We start from the raw sequence: 18,995 nt of genomic DNA, 5'->3' as shown, positions 1-18,995 counted from the left end.
ATCTGCTTCCGTATTTTTCAATATTGCTTTTTGATTGCAATAGGTAACACTGAACTCCCTGGCAATGTATACCATAACTTCCTTCTCAAATTTTCAAGCAATTCATGCAAAGATAACTTCTGCCTGAAAATGGTTGCTTTTGGCTAACTTGGACCTAAGAGGTTTGTGAGAAACATAACAGTGCAAACCAGCTTTGCAACACCATAGGCATCATCAAAATAACATCTCCTGTTATCAAACAGAACAAAAATTCGGTGGCTTTCAGTAGACAGAAATAAAATCCACTATTCAGTGCTAATTAAGTGAAAACCAGAGCATATTTATGAGATTATTTTATCTATAGTTCTACGGCAAATTTTACCGCATCATTTCTGAGTAAGACTGACAGGTTACATGCCAAAGTAAATGTACTGAAGACATTAATGTCACTTTAAAGCAACTCAAGTTTTGATGTTCTTATATTTTTGTTGTACTGCAACTATTAGGATGCATTGCCTCATTTTTTTGAAAATGAAAAAAGGAAGTGTAACTAGTTCAGGCTACCATGTAACTTTACAACAACTGACACTAACTATAATATAAGCCAGTTTGTATTAAGATGTTATTGCACCTTTCCAGTTCTAATCGCCAATTATGACTCTATTAGTCCTACTTGGCAGTTCATCTGCTCCTGCATCAGCTAAGGGGGACTTGGAGACGGACCTCTGATCTTCATGTTTCCGCTTCAGTGAGTGCTCAGCACAGCGGCTGTCATCTTGAGACATTGAGGAGGTAAGGCATTGCCTTTTCTAAGATAACTACACCTGACCTTACAACAATTTACTAAGGAAATACCTGCCTAATGGCAGTGTGAGTGCAGTTTCTTTTACACTCACAACCGCACTGCAAATTAGAGACAACAGGATAAATCTATGACCAGCTCACTAGACACTTCATTAAATCACTGTTCCCTTGCCTTGTAGAGCACTAATAGAATCACAGCCCTCGTTAGCTACTGAATAAAAGATCAATCACATTCTTTGAGAGCTCTTGCTACCAGCTTCCAGAGGAAACAAGGAAAAAAAAGACATATTTAGGATCATCACTAAGATTCTGAATGGCCTCACTGCAAGTTGGTTAAATTACCTTTTCCACAACTGACTCCGACTGTAATACTCTGAGGAACTTGTTAAGTCTGCTTTCAAAAGCTGCTATCTAATATATGACTACCAGGCCCTGGTCAAAAGTTCATAATGTGCATATGTAAAAAGGTACTAAATTGCCTGAGGGCTAAAACCAGAGGAGTTTAATTGCAGCAAAATGCTGAAAATGGTCTGTTGAGGGTCTTTCTATTGGGATACTGCTGGCACTAGCTGATTGAAGTACAGCACATAAAAGCCTTACAACAATATTTCCTTAAATGCAGCTGAAACTGCTAGCACTTGCTAGTGCATATATGGTGTGTCAAGAGGAAAAAAAAAAAAAGAACCTTCTCTAAAACAAACAAAGATTTAAGGATTGATATAATTCATAATTCCAAAGTGTGTGGATAAAAGGAAGAATTAAACAACAGTGTATATCTGTCAGTATAAGTCATGTTATAGGCTCCACATGTTATGGTGGGAAATGTAAGTACATATCTAAACATATTTAATTGGCACCCATTAAGATTCGCTGCAATGAAAACTGGAAAACAGCTTCCATCAACCTATTTATGACCACACTTGGAAATTTTGGAAACAAGTCACCTATAAGACTGAAGATTCCTATACTTAGCCTGAAATCCAAGGACTTGTTTCTACTAATTCAGAGTCACTCCTCTAGCTATTTACATGATAAAGGGGAAAAAAAGGACAGGAAGGAAAAAAAGAAAACATTTTTCTCTGAAACCATTCAAAGTATATTTTTTCTATAAGTATACTTTTTCTATTGAAAAAGAAAACCCCAACAATATAAATGTTTAGGAAAAATGGTCATCATCTGAAATTAGGAAGAAACAGCAAATTCTTCACTTAATTCTATTGCATTTTATTATCTCAAATAAAGTATTTTTTTATCTAAACAGAAACTGTGAACATTTTAACTCTTTGCAGAGTGAATGCAAGCAGAATTTTTCTTCTTCTGTGCAGGCATTTATCAACATGTTGCCTGAGAATTTGGATTTTGACTATAAACAGTCACCTGAAAAAAATGACAAGTGACCATCTTCAAATGTTGCTCTTTTTGTAGAATTCTCTGTGATCTACTCCTCAATATATATTTTTTTTTATTATCTTGGCCAAAACATATAGTTACAAATATTCAAAATGGCTACGGTGAAACATTTCTCTTAACTTTTTAATACTATTATTTTTACCTTTTGAAAACCACATTCACATGGAATATTTTGCAACATGTTATAGATACTAATTTGAAATTTTAAGTTAAACTTCATTGCTTCTCTGCCAGTTTTTCCTTAGCTCAAGCAGGGCTTGATGTGGAAGTTAAGGCACATACTGTGCAGGAAATGACATTAGGCCAGTGTAACAGACCCTTCATAGAGATTGCAGTACGAATTTTCCACACCCAATTATTTTTTCTCAGTTACGTCTGTTGGAGGGTATGCTACAAACTGCAATAACGAATGAAAGGCAAATGTTTGCCTATATATGAATGATCTGTTGCCATTACTTTCTAGATTGAGAAGGCAAAAATGTTATCTACAGCGCATAGTTTGCTCATCTACAGCATGTGTTGTCTTTGGGCATGTCATGGCTGAGAAAATTATCTACAGCTTTGCATAAAGGTTATATCTCTAAAAGGTTTTAAAATACCTCATCTAATATTCTGAAAGACAGCAAGAAAAGGGCTAGGCAATTTTTTTATTTGTACTTGAATTAATACAATATAGTAAATAAAATAGCCTTTAGCCAACCACTACCTGCTAAAGTGGGAAGTGAGCACACTGTTGATAACACTGACTTTGCCATTTGCAGTTGGTATCAGTTAACACCCAGAAAAATAATAGTCTTGGACAGAAACCATAGACAAGGTAAGAGGAACATGGTCAAAACCATGAGAATCAGCAAAGAGTTCAAATCAATTCAAGAGACCTCTACTTTCAGCCTTGGAAAGTCCACACACCAATATTCTGCAATAGCTTGTCTCCATGGGAAGACCATAACACCTCTGTCTTCTGATACGACAGTTATCAACCAAGTCTCATTTTACAACATAAAAAAATACCCCTAGAAAGTCTCGAAAGTAAATTCATCTTAGTGAATAACAAAAAAAACTGGCAATTCATTTACCTCACCCCAACAGATCAATTCAGAGAAGTTTGAAAAAGCATGGTTGTAACACTAACAGCATTTACCATAACAAATAAACTTTGTGGAAATGACAAATCAACAGTGTCTGACAACAAATGAAGAATATGGAACAAGCTATCATTTGTTTACTCTTGACATTCAGTGCCGACACTTAGGCATTTAGGAAGTCATTCAAATTAGTTTAAAAGATATGCTTGGGAAGAATTCACAAAGGTCTCCCCAAACAGAGACGGACAATAGACTACAAATATTTCAGTAGACATAACGTTTAAAGTAAATAGACAGACTTCATTCCAGGTCTCTAAGTCTCTATTTCAGGTCTGGACAACCCTTTCATTTCAGCTTCTGAGCACCACAATATAATTAATTAATGGATGTATCTGCCATCAGAAGGGAACAGGGGATGGAAGCAGGAAAGCTAAAGTTTTTTTCTGATGATGATAGCGAACAGGAATGACCACATAATTTGGCCCAATCACATTTCATTACCAATTAGAAACATTATTTTAGGGGAATAGATTAGCATTTAGATTTCATTTACAGGAATCTTTGCTGTGGACAGTGACAAAGTTTTCTGATGAGAATTCTGTCCCTTCCTAACAGCAGAAAAAGCATTGAGCTGTGTGTTGAGCTTTGTGGGCCTTGAGTATACATGCGCAGTACTTCATTTTCCAAGACAAGCAATGGTCTGGACTGCATTCTGAAGAGCATAATTGGCCTTAGCTGAAGGCCATTTAAAGAGCCACGTTACTGTCTATTGAATAAGCATACATGTAATGTAATACTGATGAATTTCACCTTGTCACCAAAAATAAGGTCAGATATTGTTTTGATAAAAAGGTATTTTGTATGAAAACATTTCCTTTAGAAACATAAAGCCAAAAGGAGACAAAAAATACTATCTCACAAGTGAAACTGCCACCTTTGCTGATGCCTTCTGCTGTAATTCCTTTAAAAGCTGGAAATTCCCATACATTTCTCGTTAAAGGAATGGAAGAAGTCGACCCATAATTTTTTCTCACAAATACAAAGTCACGCTTTTGGTGCAAAAACTGAGAGAGAATCTCACTTTATACATACTAGTTCAGCAAATGGAATCAGCACAGCTCTAAGACCATTCAGCTCAGGGTAATACCTTTTTTCTTGGCGGCACTAGTCACCTCATTTCCAGTTTACTCATGATATCTTGACAAAAAAACCAAAATAAATGCATTTCTCAGAAAACCTTTATTTTACTGTCATTAAGTATGCAGAATATAATAAGTTTTTACATTTATGCCATCGGATTACTAGCAGAGTTGTAACACACGTGCCCAGTCCACACAAGGAAATACAGAAGGACTTTTCAGATGCCCAACCACTCCAAGACCCTGCCTATGCCCTCAAGTGCACTGATATTCGGGGCCTTCACCTAGGGGAACTGCAATGGAGAAATTCCTTTCCTACTACACAGGCATGACACTGCTCCGCAGGGGCAAGCCATCTCTTCAGTACTGGGGCAGAGAGCACCAGGACAGCCAGTATCCCTTTGTAGATCGTGCCTCTGCTCAGTAATTAACACCATTAGATCAACACCACTATTTGGGATGGGATGAACTATTCGACATGAGTAGACAATCAGATTCTAAATGACACTGTTATAAACTCATTATCATAAAAAATTGCCAAGACGGTTGTTTTATTTGAAGTGCTAAATTAGTTTTCTTGTACTGGTAGTATTCATCATAATGTGAGTTTGACATTTCAGGACAACATTTTAATAGTAATGCTGTTCAGTGGAAAGAAATAGTGTTTCCAATTTTCTAGCAAAATGAAAAAACCCTAATTACATTCATTAATAGATTACAGTGACAGGCAAGATAACCCTAAAAAAACCCCTACATTCAAGAGTGTTGAATTTAAGTGAAAACTTTAATCCTAGTATTTCCAAGTATTCTTATGCTCTAGCTTGTAAATTTTAAATGTTCTTCAATGTTTTTTACATAACGGTGAGTATAGCATTCAAACAGAAATCAGAAACAATCTGCCAGTTCAGCACAAGGATTTTCAAATCTGTTCTTTTTATATAAAGTTTGGTACTCGACACTTGAGTAAATACTTTCATAACCAGTTAGGAGTCTCACCAGCCATTTGCATATGCACAGTCATCTATTAGAAACAAAAGAAACTAGCAATGGTGTGATCAAACATTAAAAATAAGCTCACGGTAAGTTTCAACTCCTATGCCTGCTTAACATTCTTCTGAATTAATAGCGATATCCATCTTAAATGCATTAAAGTTGAAAATACCACCCACTGAAGCAGCACATGTATGAGAACTCCATTTTTGGAAATGTCAACTCTTAAGACAATACTGCTATAAGAAATGGAAATCCACAGAACTAGCAAATCAATCCTGTGTATTTGGGACAAGTAGATCTTGTTTTTCAAGACAAACAATTCTCTCTGTATCTCAAAAATGACTTTACTTTTATATAAGATGCATCATCCAACATTGCTATCTCTATATCATTTCAATGTGAAGCTTTTGCAATTAATAAAATTCCTCAACTACCTTCTATTGATTTTTTTGGCATGCACAGAAGACTGTGCTATATTCATAGTGATATTTAATAACTGCAAAACCATGTTGTCACTAAAATAATGGATAGAATTTGACTATGATGTTTATATTTACTGTCATGCTCCTTGCTAAAAAAGAATTGATGCTACTACTCCAACAACTTTGTAGAAACAGCAAACTAAAGATGTTGGAAAATCCAAATGACTCAAGTATTGTAAGTCTCAAAGGAAACTTTAAAAGCTAAGTAAACTCAGAAATTCTCTGATTACAAACCCTATACAGATTACTATTAAGTATTGCATCATTTGCTGTGCATTTTTACACTGAACTAAGCATGATAAATTCAGTATTATGTTTACTTTTTCCCCTGAAGAGAATGAGTACATTCTGCCACTATCACAAGTAAATCATACAAATTCAGGCCATATAACACATAACAAAACATGGAACCATATTATTATTTCAACTATATTTAATATTTCAAGTTCCTTTTTGCCAAATCTTCCTCCTCTATTCTTAAATATAATTCTTGACTCATATAAACATTTAACACGACTCTTCAAGACATTACCTTCAAGGTATTTAACATAGGATCATACATTTGTGTTTTCTTCCTGCTTTGAGAAAGTTAAGAAACCACAGGCCTAAGGACTAAGACAGTAGGTTAAAAAGAGGAGAGGCAGAAGGGCACATCATCTCACACTGATACTGGCAGTAAAACCTACATAAAATTAAGGACAACTTTTTGGTTTTGTTATTTTTTCTGGAACATGTATACCCTCTTTCTTCCCTTTCCTTAGAAACACATACACTCCTACCTAGAAAGAAGGCACAGGCACAGTAAAAAAAATTAGGAGTACAGTAGAGAGAAGCTCAGGATTTGAACAGTATCTAACTCTAGCTTTTTCAGTAACTCTCAGAGAGTGATATACAATGGGAGCTACTGAACTACAAAATACTAGTGAATATCCAGTGGAAAAACTAAACACACTCCCTAAGACAGTCTCATCAACCACAGACCTATTTTCCTCCACATGGGAATCTAGCCAATGCTCCAAGCTGGCCAAGGAATATCCTGCAGTTTGAGTCTTGCCTTTAGAAAAAAGAAAATTACCACAGTCATATCCGTAACACCAAAAAAAAACCCCAAAACCAAGAAACTCAATCCAGTAAGTTCCCTCACACTTTCCTCAAGAGAAAAAAAGATACCTATATATACAGCAAACTTTGGAATAAAGAACTGACAAGAACTAGAAACGCTATTAGTATCACAGTGGGATACCTCCCAAAAGCCTAGAAATATGAATTTTCTATACATACACGTACATTTCCAATAGCTTTCCTGGAAGGAAGTTTTTGGGAATGTTAATTTGGTTATGCAGTTATCATGTCCAGGGAACGCCAACATGATGATGAATGACATGTCACACACAAAAAAACAAACAGATGAATCACTTTTTCAGGAAAACAGACTCTTACTGTGTTCACCTATCCAGGAATATTAAACATATTAAAACCCCAAGTATAATTTTCATTTTATACAGATAGATAGGTACATACACATACATATATATGTAAAAACAGTGAGAATACTGAAAAAACATTATGTAGTACTCTGCATTTGATATACTGTATTATTTTTGGACCTTGCAAATATACTTTTTTAATGACTTTGCTCTAAAAGAAGGGACTTTCTAGCTCAGATTACTTGGACACTCTTACTGTTTACTCTTCCATCTTTTTTGTAAAGTCAGAAGAGATTTCCCTGAGAACTTCAAATAAATAAGATATCCAGCTGCACAAACACTATACATTCTGTTAGATTACTTTGGCTTCCTAAGGAATATTTGACTTTCTCTGAATGTAAATGATTAAAGAGAATCCATCATATGAAACTGATTGGTGAACTGTTTAAAGTGGTATGGCACCTCTTCAAAGATGATATAGAGAGAAATGAAAAGACCATGTTATGATAAAGCATCTCAGATATCCAAGGAGTTCTAGGGAAACGTTAATGTAACTAAGCACTGCATCCCCCAATTAAGAAATAATATTTAAATGATAGTTCCATAAAATAGGATCTACACTGTATTCTTTTTTAAACAATTTGGTATTTCATCTATTCTAAATACAGCCAATAAAAGCTTGGGGTTTCCTGAACATCTGTCCATTCATAAATAGCAACTTCAAAAAAATGTAAGGAAAGATAAACCATGTTCTAGAATCCACAAAATTTATATTTCTCTGTGAGTTATGCTCACAAAATGACACAGGTTAACAATGTTCAGTTATGTAATTTCATTATTTTTACCATTTATGGTTTTAAATCTGGGCACAGAATTTTAACTTCTAGAGGTCAAAGAAACAAAAACTAAACTTTTTCCAAAAAACATTGCTTTTACTGAACTTTAGATGTGTGGATCAGCAACTCTATTTCCTAAAGAGCTAACTAGAAGGCTTAGTATCAGCAGGTATGCATGTGCATATAAAAGACAAGGAAGAAAGAAGTACAAGGAAAGAAAAGATGCACTACAGCTACGTCAAGTGACATGGACAAGAAGGCCTCAGTTCAAAGTTTAGTGATACAGGAGGAGTTTGAATTTCATTACTCCTCATTTAGGGACTAAACAGCAGATATACATTTTTTAAAAAAAAATAGCCAAAAATTATTCTGTTCTTGGACTCTAAACTCAGTAAGAAGCTTGATTTTAGAGAAGAAAATTGAGAAAGTGAAATGCATACTAATGAAGCACAATTACTTCTTACAGCCATTCATTCATAACCCTCTCCACTCCTCCACCATTGAGGTCTTCTCACAGCTTCTAAAATTTGGCAGACGGCAACAGTTTGAAGTAGAACCAGATTTGCCATCTTACATCTTAACCCACACAGAATTTGTTTTTCGCATTTCATATCACTGATAGCACCATTATTTCAGTAGCTGAAAATACCTGGTTCAATTGAAGTCTTTGTATAATTTGTGTTTAGCTGTACTTAATTTACTTGCTAGCTTTACAGCATAGTTGCTATGTCTGTCCAAAAAGTTAAAGTCATTAATTAAAAAGAGTTTTTAGGGACTAGTTTTTTTATAAAAAGTGATTGGAAACTCATTGCTACCTAAAAAGTCAAGTTTTATCACTGTGAATATTTGAGACCACCTTTCTAGAATGCTAGCAACAGATCACTGGATCATCATAAATGAACTACAGTGCATTGACTCTGCTTTTGATTATAGTTATCTCATTCATAAAAATGTTATCTCCAGTACTCTCTTGTTATTAAAGAAAATTAATAATCCTGTAATTTATGTGCTAGCTGGTAACTAAGGAGGTCTGGATCCTACTGTGTTATTTACAACAAACTGTCTAGAGTGACCTTGCTCAGGCACATAAATGAGAAACTGTGGGGTCGCAAGCAGGGTTGAGTCGCCTCATCTGCAGTAACTGTAACCAGAGAGCTCTGATACGCAGCGAGGGGCACCCGGAGGGCTCTGCAACGAAGCAAAAGGCACTGGAGGACTTTGGGGCATGCTTGCATTTGGTCTTCAGCAATGCACGGTAATTTCAGCCAGCAATTGTCACTGCTGGCTAGGCTACAAAGTCATCAAAGATTAAACCCTTACTAGGCAAGAAGTAGAGAATTATTCTATGAAAATCCCTTTTGTTTACCAGACCTTCTTAAAATTATTAATATAACAATATACTAGCATAAACTGAACACTGCTTAAGAGCGGGCAAAGGAAGACAAGTAGCAAAGGTAAAAATTACTACCTTAGTATGGAGATACATTAAGAGGACTGTGGCTGGCACGTATCATAAAACTGTTTAAACCATAGCTGTCATTTTCCAAAGTTAACAGCCACATGTTTGCATTAGCACCAAATAAATGCATGAAAAAAAGTAGAGGCAATCTGTTTCAGTTTTTAAAAAGATCTTCAAGACATTTAAGTTCACTTGCCTGTTTAAACAGAAAATCACTAAATTTTAACCTAGATTATTCCCCGCAAAAGTTACTGTTGTTACCTAAAGATAGAAAAAGAATATGAACGTGCACATTTAGTTTTTGGTTTATACAATTCAAGTATGTAACAGATTCAGAAAAGTTCCTCACTGTGTTTTTTCCCTTACATTCTCTTTCCCAACCTATATTTTTTTAACAAAGCTATATGATAAATGCTTTCCTGTTTTCTTAATAATGCTTGTCAAAAAAATATTAGATTTATGTAAACTACACAAGAAATCTTTTTTGTGTGGCCACAAAACCAGAAGTGTCGCAAACCTGTCCATAAACACAGTTTTAACATTATATCTGTGGCAAAGTAGCATACGCCCACTTTTGAGAGAGAAAGAACGTATTTCTAATCAGTCAGGAGAAGGAAGGGAGGCCAAGAGGTTGTACATATAAATCCGGAATATTATCTCATGCTGCTATTAGCTATTTTGTTCCCTGACAAAACAGAACAAAAACATGAAAATAATTTTTCACAGAGCTCTGTGAAAATACAGACTACCATACAGAGAAGCCTTTTTTCCGACAAACTTTAAATTTTCATCCTACTTCCACATCTCTCTGTAATATCTGACATTGAAAAGAATACCTGTACAGCAATATGCAAAATAAATGCAAACATAAAAATCAAAAAACCCTCAGAACCTCAGAATTTCAAGCATTTTGAAAGTACTGAATTTCACTACCTAAGCACCTAAAAAAATCTTTTTTTACAGTCTCTTCAAATTCACAGTTCTAAATTTTAGTCATCTTTGCCCATGGAAAATCAATACCTTACTTGTTTTCAGTTATTGCAGTAGATAATCAATTTTTGCAGCAAATAAAACAAATGATGATGTTTCAGTATGAGAAAGACCTCAAGAACACTACCTACAAGGATAAGGCAAATTCCTAATAGCAAGTATAGTAATGACATAAAAAACCAAAGGTAAAGGGACAAAAAAAAAAAAAAAAAAAAAGGCTAAATATCCTGTTCAGCTGTTTCTGTCAGATTGCAACATCTTGCCTGTCACCCAAGCACCTCAACTCTCATAATACAACAGAAATTTCCTTCCTTATGGTTTCTCAAATACATTCTGAGCAGATCAATGCTGCATAACACCTCAGAGACACCGTGGCACTTCAGCTGCAGTTTAGCTGTGCAAGTGATGATGAGTAAAAGACAAAGAATAAGAATAAGGAAAAAACGGGAACTTGGAATCTTCTTTGGAGGACTGTAAAAGAACACAGGAAAAAAAGCACAGTAAAGGAAAGTCTGGGACTTTCAGACAAGAAATTATGGAAGCATCATACCACAGTGAAAAAAATAAAAAAGGATTTAGTTTTAAAACCTTTTGTTAAGAACTCATTATTTTATTTGTAATGCAGCTTATACCAATACCCCTCCATTATTCAATAAGGAGGTCTCTTTCTAGCCAGTGAAACAATCTGAAACAAGAAATTATAATAACTGAATGCAAGACTGACTTTCTGCAAGTTTCAGAAATAAATATTCTGTTCTATGCTGTTAACTACCTATGAGGCCAATCTTTTTCAGATTTCAGGCAGGAGGAGATACGGTATCAGACAGGGCTGGATGTGAGGTTGCACAGAAAGTTAGCATTTGTGGGCAATTCAGACCTGTACGTAGACATTCCACAAGGTGTATATATAGCTTTCTAATCCAAGAAGGCTTTTTCAGTCTGAAAAGTAGGGAAATACGCTTTTTAATTTCAAATTCTAATTTAATTACATATAAATATGTAATATAAAAACATTATGGACCAAATTTTTCCCTGCCTTGCAGCCCACATACTTGGCAGGGCATTCTGAAATTCTGCAAGGAACTAGGGGGAGAGGAAGAAATTCCTTACTACCTCCACAAAACTATAGGACATAACAGATCTGCTTCACAAACAGCTACGGGGTGTGCTGGACACAGCAAATTCCATGGCCATTGCTCCCCCCGAGCACCGCTCTACACACTGAGACCCTGAGCTCTTCTCTTTGGTTCATGGATACGTTTTCATAAAGACTTTCCATTCCTGTGGTGTAGATTATGGAGGATGGATTTAATTTGCCCTCATATTTCATGCCACATTTATTTTAGCAGGAAGTTAAAATATGTATCATTTAAATGTAAGTTTGATAATAAAGTAGCTTATATTACATTTTATTACTAGATAGGACACAGAATTTCTAAGTGCATAGAAGAATTTTTGCACCATCCTTCCAAAATGTTTAACAACTACTTTGGAGGCATTTCTTACCATCCTATTACAACCAATCAAAATATTCTTCCACATATGGCTTCTTTCCTTTTACCCAATTCAGTCAATTTTAAATAACAGTATTCTGCAAAGAAGTGTATGTTATCGGGGTTCAATAAAATAACTGTCCTTCCATGTTACTAGAGGTACAGTCCACAAACCTGTGTGTTAGAAAAGACAGCTGTTGCTTAGCATTGCTTTAACTTTTACACTTAAGGCATTAATCCATAAAACAGGAGATGTGCGTATGTGATTTATACACTCTCTACAACAACTGCTAATATCCAGGAGATAGATAGTCCCCTTTCACTCTCCTTTCCTCTTTCACTTCCTGCCCAAAACTCAATTTGAGAAAAGAAACTGCCATTTTGATCAAATATAAACTGTGAGGCTCTTTTCAAAAAGAACTGCCTGTTGCTTTTCAAGAAACCCCAGTGCATTTTCAGGAATGTCTTGGGGAGGAAATACAGGCCAAATTCTACGCTGAAACACGCATATACCCACCCTGCCCACGATTGCTCTTGGAGCTGAACGTGCACAGCTGAGGGCAGAATCTGGCCTGAACTGTGAATTCAGTAATGGAAGCCAACATCAACTCAACACAGCCCACACAGATCTTTGGACAGCAAAAAATGTTTACTTAAGGAGGGAATACTATCCCCAGCTCTAAGGGTTATTTCGGCTTCTTTAGCAAAGAACTGGGGAGAAAGAGAAGAGATGATGAGGCTGCAGGGCCTCTTTTGGGCTTCCATCAAAAGCAAACAGATGTGATCATTAGGTAGAAGCAAGTCACTCCTATAGATGCAGCTTCATTTCTTGCCAGAGTAGCATTTCTAAGTTGATATTAGCTGTGAGTGCAAATCATCACATGAAATTTAAATTTAGACACTTCCAACATATGGCAAAAGTAAAATCAGTGAAGCAGTTGTAGGCACAGGGGTTTCCTCCTGCCCATACGAGCATTGCAATACATGCCAACTGCCTAAAACACTCCTGGGATAGTATCAGAATGACAAGAATTCATTGTTTTCTGTAAAACTAAGACGTAGAGAAGACTTTGGGGCCCTTAAAAATATTCCTTATAATTCTCAATACCAAACACTTTAAATACAAAATCCAGTTCTGAGAAGCTACAATCTTTGGGGGAGAAGGGAGAAATCAAAGAGCAGTTCAAGCATCAGTCTCTTACACAGTGAAAAATTAAGGGCAGAATGGTCTTACTACAGCTAACTGCCTGTTTAAAGGTGACAGGCTGAGCTCTTCTAGTTGGAATTTATCTCTCAGCAACAGAACCAATGTTTTATTCCCAACCATTAAAAGGGGTAACACATCTGCTACAACTCTAGCACAATGGCTGGCTTTGCACTGCAACAGGAAATGTAACCCAATAGTCTCAGAACTTCTACAAACCCTAGCCATTTCTTAATGTAAAAGGATTTGAAAATTCACTTCACTGAAACATCTGTTAAGCTCTTGCTACTCTAACACATGATATTCTTTCTGCTCTCTTACCTGCCAACAAAAATATTTGGTTCTATGTAAGACTATCACAAGTGTGTTTTATAATGGCACTCTGCTTCTCATTTTATATGCCATTGTACACTCACAAAATCACCTGGGGGTGACACTAGATAACATACTCAGTGTATGCTCAAAACTTACAATAAATGCATTTAATTTTAATCTTGTATGTAAATAGTAACAAATCAGATGGGTTCTGAATGACTAGCATTAATTTAAAACAAAAGAAACAACTTAGTCAAACTATTCTTGAGCCAACCTTCAAGAAGAGAAAGAAAAGGGAACGGAGAAAAAGAGAAGGAGTAAAAGAGGGTAAAAGAGCATGAAAGAGAGAGGTAAAGAAAAGGGGGGGGGGGGGGGGGAAATAGTAGGAAAAAAACCCAAGGAACCAAAACCCTAAAGCTTTACATCAAACCAGCTAACCATGTGCGTGGCCTACACCATCACTTTCAGAGCTTCTCTTCCAATCTGTTATTTACAGTGGCCGCTTGTTTCAATTGACATTTAATTATACCGCAAGCATCTCCAATTTACTGAGTAACTATATAGCGGTAAGTAAGAGAGGCCCTTTGAACATTAGTAGAGCTACAGTTACTACAATAATAAAATGGTAATTTATTTGCAACTATTGCTTTCTACAAAAAAATACTTGTTCTCCGTTTCTGTCTAGCAAATCCTTCTAGCTTTTAGATCTTGAAAGAGGTGGGTGGGAAAAAAGGATTAGTCTTTCAGTTTCCAGTGCTCTACTTAACAAAAGTACTACTTCTATACCTATAACAATCAGTGACTTAAATATTGTGTTACGTTTCAAAGGCTGACCAGACAGCTCTCTGTTACGCAGCAGCAGAGTTCACTATAAGCTGTACAAACATACAATTTTTATGCTGTAGTCACTCATAAAATAGGTTTGGAAAATGTGAAGTTGCATTTCTTCTCCACTAACGTATGACCATTTACAGAAGCAACTAAAATTATACCTCTAAAAGCCTCACACTTGAAAGACAGATAAACCCTACCTAAGTTTATTTGTTGTTTTAGGAAAACCAGATTCTAAGTGATCTGCAAACCTTTTCCTTAAGCAGAAATTTAAACTTGCCTGACTTCATAAAGTGTCCTAATTACTGAAATTTCATCACTGCAGTCGCAGCAAATAACAGCAAACACGTAAGTAAGAGTGTGATATTGGAATACTCATTCTCAGTGCTTCAGGGAATCAGCTAAAACTGAACAGCTACCAGCAGCGTTTCCTAACCTAAATTCTGTCATGCTGAATATCCCAAGTACCATGCGCCAGAGGCTGCATGACCTCTCCCCAAAATGACAATTCACAGTATGCAATAGTATGCATTTCTGAAGAAAATACTACATCCTCATCAACCAAAGTGGAGCTATTCAACATTCAAGAACTGAATAATTACATTAAAAAAAACCCAAACATTTCAGATACACAATGTATGCTTCTTCACTGTTGGAAACAAAACAAAATAATTACTAAACTGTTATTATTTCTAGTAGGTAAAATTTAAATACATGATTTTATAAGTACCACAGAAAATGATGACAACTAAGTGAAAGGCGTGAAGACTAATTTCTCAGTAGCAATTTGCAGCCAGGACAGAATGTAAGAATTATATTGTTCTGGAAAAAACTAGTAGGGAAAACAATGTATTTTCTAATTTTCTCCTGCATCCTGCTTCAAAATTTCCAAAAGAGCTGAAAATCTGAGTGTTATTCTGAGCTATCCACCACTCTCAGAACACCTAGTAAGTCTGTCTTTGTGAAATACAAATTAAATATGTAATTATTTTTTATTACAGCTTTTACTACAATAATATGAAAAGGCCCCAGTTAGAATCAAGTACATGCAGCTGCAGTCTCTGTGTACGTGTGTGTATATACATATATGTGCACGCATCCATACAGACTCCAGGAGCCTCTACAGTTCAAAACATATCAAAGAGCTTCAAACTGGCTCCAGAAGGATTAGGCTCTCCATGTACCACAATGCTGCAGCAGCTTAAAGGTACTACTTCAGACATCAAAACTGGTACAGGTGTATCTGCATGGCACCTTGCCTGAACTGCTAAAACCATACCTCTCTCCACATAACCTTGAGATGGATCTCTCAATTCCAGTTATGGACCCAGCTCAGTGGCAACTGCTTTAAATGCTGCTGCATCATGCTGCATTGTGCAATGCAGACATCCTTGCAAAACACAGGAACGTACAGTTCACAACCTTGGGACTGCAGCTTTAATCTTTAAGATACATGCCCAGTATTCTGACCAAAACACTCATCTAAACTCTGGGGTGAACTGCCACAGAAATACTGAGAGGAAGTCCATAAAAAGATCCTCAAAAAAGTCTGTTCCGGGCTGGTGACAGCACAATCCCTAAAAAAGGAGAAGGAGCAAATCATTTGCTCCCAACAAATTTTAAAATAGAAAAACTCTTACACCAATGAGGTTGAGAATTTCAGCTCAGCTTGTTTGCATACCCAGGAAGGGGCACCTGTCTAGTTTTACTGGCAACTGAAACGTTGGTAAGATTCAGGGGAAACATAACAATTCATATCAGAATATGAGTTATACAACTGATACTTACCCTCAACCCAAACCCTTCATTATAACATTCAAATAACCTCAGTGAAACCCATACAAACACGAAGGACTTAATGAAGTGATTGGGCTTGAACTAGAGTGCACTATTATTCAGTGGTGATACTTTTTGTACTATGTTTTGTATTCTCTTTTATCTACCACCATAAATAAATAGATACTACAAAAAAATCTATCAATTGTTTTAAAGAATTCAAAATGAACTTCAGTGTTTTATTTTGTTCCTTAGAGGATGAGATTATCTCAGCAACAAACACAAAAGGTTCCTTTGTGAAAATATGTCAGAGCACATAAAACTAACAATTCATAAAAGTTCCACAGACTGGATCCTTTTCACAGGACGCTGATAACATACACTTATCCATTCTCAGGAGAACTTCAAGAATTTGTTTTACAAACTATCCCTAACACAGCAGAGACATGGCTTTAAAGGTCTGGTCAAAAAACGTGCTGCTGAAAGATATTATTACTTGTCCCAAGGTGCCAGAATGCTCACTTACCAATCTCATGGACATAAATAGGTTTTGCATATGTACAAGGCTGCAAACTACAGGCAGAGGTTAGAGGTGTGAAGACACACTGTCAGTGTACCACACTAGAGTGTCTGTATTTTTGCTCCATAGGTCTTACAGAAGATCCAGTATTGTCTAAGAAGCTGTCCTTTTTTGGACATGTAAGCAGAGTTTTAAACACTATAAGATGTGTTTTCCACTTACATTAACCCAGTATAAATCAAGATTAAGTTCTTTATCTCAATGATAATGAAATGTACAAAGTCCCACCACTGATTTGCTCAGCTACTATAGGTTATGTGGCAGATCAAGCTACTTAAAGATGGATCCCTCTTCCTCAACAATTCCTTCTCTGCTCTTTTTCAAATAAAACCAATTAATTTGGTCTGTATCACCAGCTCAGGGATACAGTAAGTTACGCTACACCATGACCACTCTTGTCAGTTGTGAAGTCTTCTGTGAAAGGGGCCCTGGTTTGGGCTGGAACAAATTACCATGGCTGGATGAGTTCTGCAGGGTTATGAATCCTTTCATTTCCCTGATTCGTAGCTGCAAACGTGCAAGGGAGACTCCCTCTCCCTGCTCCTCTTTTGGGAATACCCTTCTTTGTCAGTGAATAAGGGATGAGAAACAGACAACAAGGTTAAAGGAAGCCAGTTCTCAATGAAGTAAAAGTCATCCTCTGCCTAAAAAAAGACTTGGCCCTCCTTATAAATATCCTTGTTCAGAGGTTCAAGGGATAAGAGTAACACCTCCAAACTCTGGAGATGCTGAAAATTCTTATATAATGAATTCTTATAATGTTGGCTACGAAAGAACTGTGTAGCCTTTCATTATGTCATGGTCCCAGTCCAAAGTTCAATGGAGACAAAGGGAAAATACCCATTGCCTTCATTGCTTTGCAAGAATCAAGAAAACTGTTGGGTTGCTTGTTTTTTTTAAAATATGAATGAAGGTGCCTTTACCACTGAAAGCACTTTCCCTCAGCCATTAATAATGTCTGTAGTATCTTTTCTAACTAGGGCATCTGTTTACACAGAAAATGCAGTCAAGCATATTCCACTTAAAAACCAAAGCAATTTTTTTGATGTTTTACGTATACTGAGCACAGAAATAACTAAACTATCCCACACCTAAGATGTACAACTGCTTTAATCACAGTGAAAATCATATATTCAAACAAGGAAGTCATGCACTCCGTCTAACAAGGTACCTTTACTGACGATTGACAAAGTTAATCTAAAATGGTTGAAGAATCCTCTTCTAGAGCACTATCGTCGCACGATGTTTGTCATTAAAATCGGGGTTGTAGTTATAAAAGACAATAGGTCAAAGCAGATACATACATCTGGATTTTTATAACTTTACTCCCCTGATTTGAAAAATGAAGATGTGTAAAATACTGTTAAGTCATTCACTTACCATGGATTTGGTGAAAGGTCGAGCCAAGGTAAACAGCAGGGTATACACCCACCAGTTACGATGAATGGAGGAGTAAATCATATTTCCAGGATGGACTGAATTAGACGTCACCCCATGGGGAGAAAGGCGTCGGTTCAGCTCATTGGAGAACAGTATATTGCAAAGCTTGGAACGATTGTAGGCCAACATAGCCCAATACTCCTTCTTAGATGGAGAAAGCAGGCTGAAATCAAGTTTTCCAGAGGAGTCTTTAATTTCTGTAAATCTAAAAAACAGTAAATATGCCTTAGATACCCCAGAGTTAATTTCACTCTCATTAAGAACAACATAAAATGTAGACAACAGAGTAGAACTTAGCCAGAACCAACATAAAACAACAGCTTATTTAGCAGTTGAAAGCAACTACTGGAAATTGCCTGAGACGCAAGGAATTGTCCCATATAATATGGCAGTAAAGTTATTGAATAATTAGCAAAAGCAAACGATAGATAAAAACAAGTCCAAAAAAGGCTTTAATGATTTAAAGACATTGTATGTAACTTATGAATCACTTTATTTTAAATCTAAAAAAAAGATTTTGCCATAGATCTACGAAAGCACAAACAACTTGGAGGAAACAATGTAGGATTAAATAACTCTGCATTAGAAGCAGAGAAACCAGCATCGTTTTATTTCCCCTTCTTCCCTTCCCTGATTATTTCATCCAGTGTTCACGTGCTGCACACTTTCATTTAAGTGTTCAAGTAACTATGGATGAGTCTCACTGCCTCTTAGACTCTTTTTTAGATTAAAAATTGATGAATATAAAGGGG

General features: G+C 36.2%; 1 protein-coding gene across 4 annotated transcripts in view; it reads right to left on the bottom strand.

Moving 5' to 3' along the window:
• The window catches only part of WWOX (WW domain containing oxidoreductase), a 537,288-nt gene that overhangs the window by 380,238 nt on the left and 138,055 nt on the right, over nt 1-18,995 (bottom strand). For all 4 annotated transcript variants that reach the window (XR_007506720.1, XM_049805747.1, XM_049805749.1 and 1 more), the window contains exon 8: nt 18,184-18,448. Coding sequence is in view for 3 of the 4 variants with exons in the window: in XM_049805747.1 (XP_049661704.1) it covers nt 18,184-18,448 (265 nt within the window). In the remaining variant the exon portion in view is untranslated. The remainder of the gene's footprint in view (nt 1-18,183; nt 18,449-18,995) is intronic.

The sequence above is a fragment of the Accipiter gentilis genome, chromosome 7 (genome assembly GCF_929443795.1).
Source record: "Accipiter gentilis chromosome 7, bAccGen1.1, whole genome shotgun sequence".
Classification (NCBI taxonomy): domain Eukaryota; kingdom Metazoa; phylum Chordata; class Aves; order Accipitriformes; family Accipitridae; genus Astur; species Astur gentilis.
Note: the sequence above shows the minus strand (reverse complement) of the source record. Positions and strands in the feature narration are given on the sequence as shown.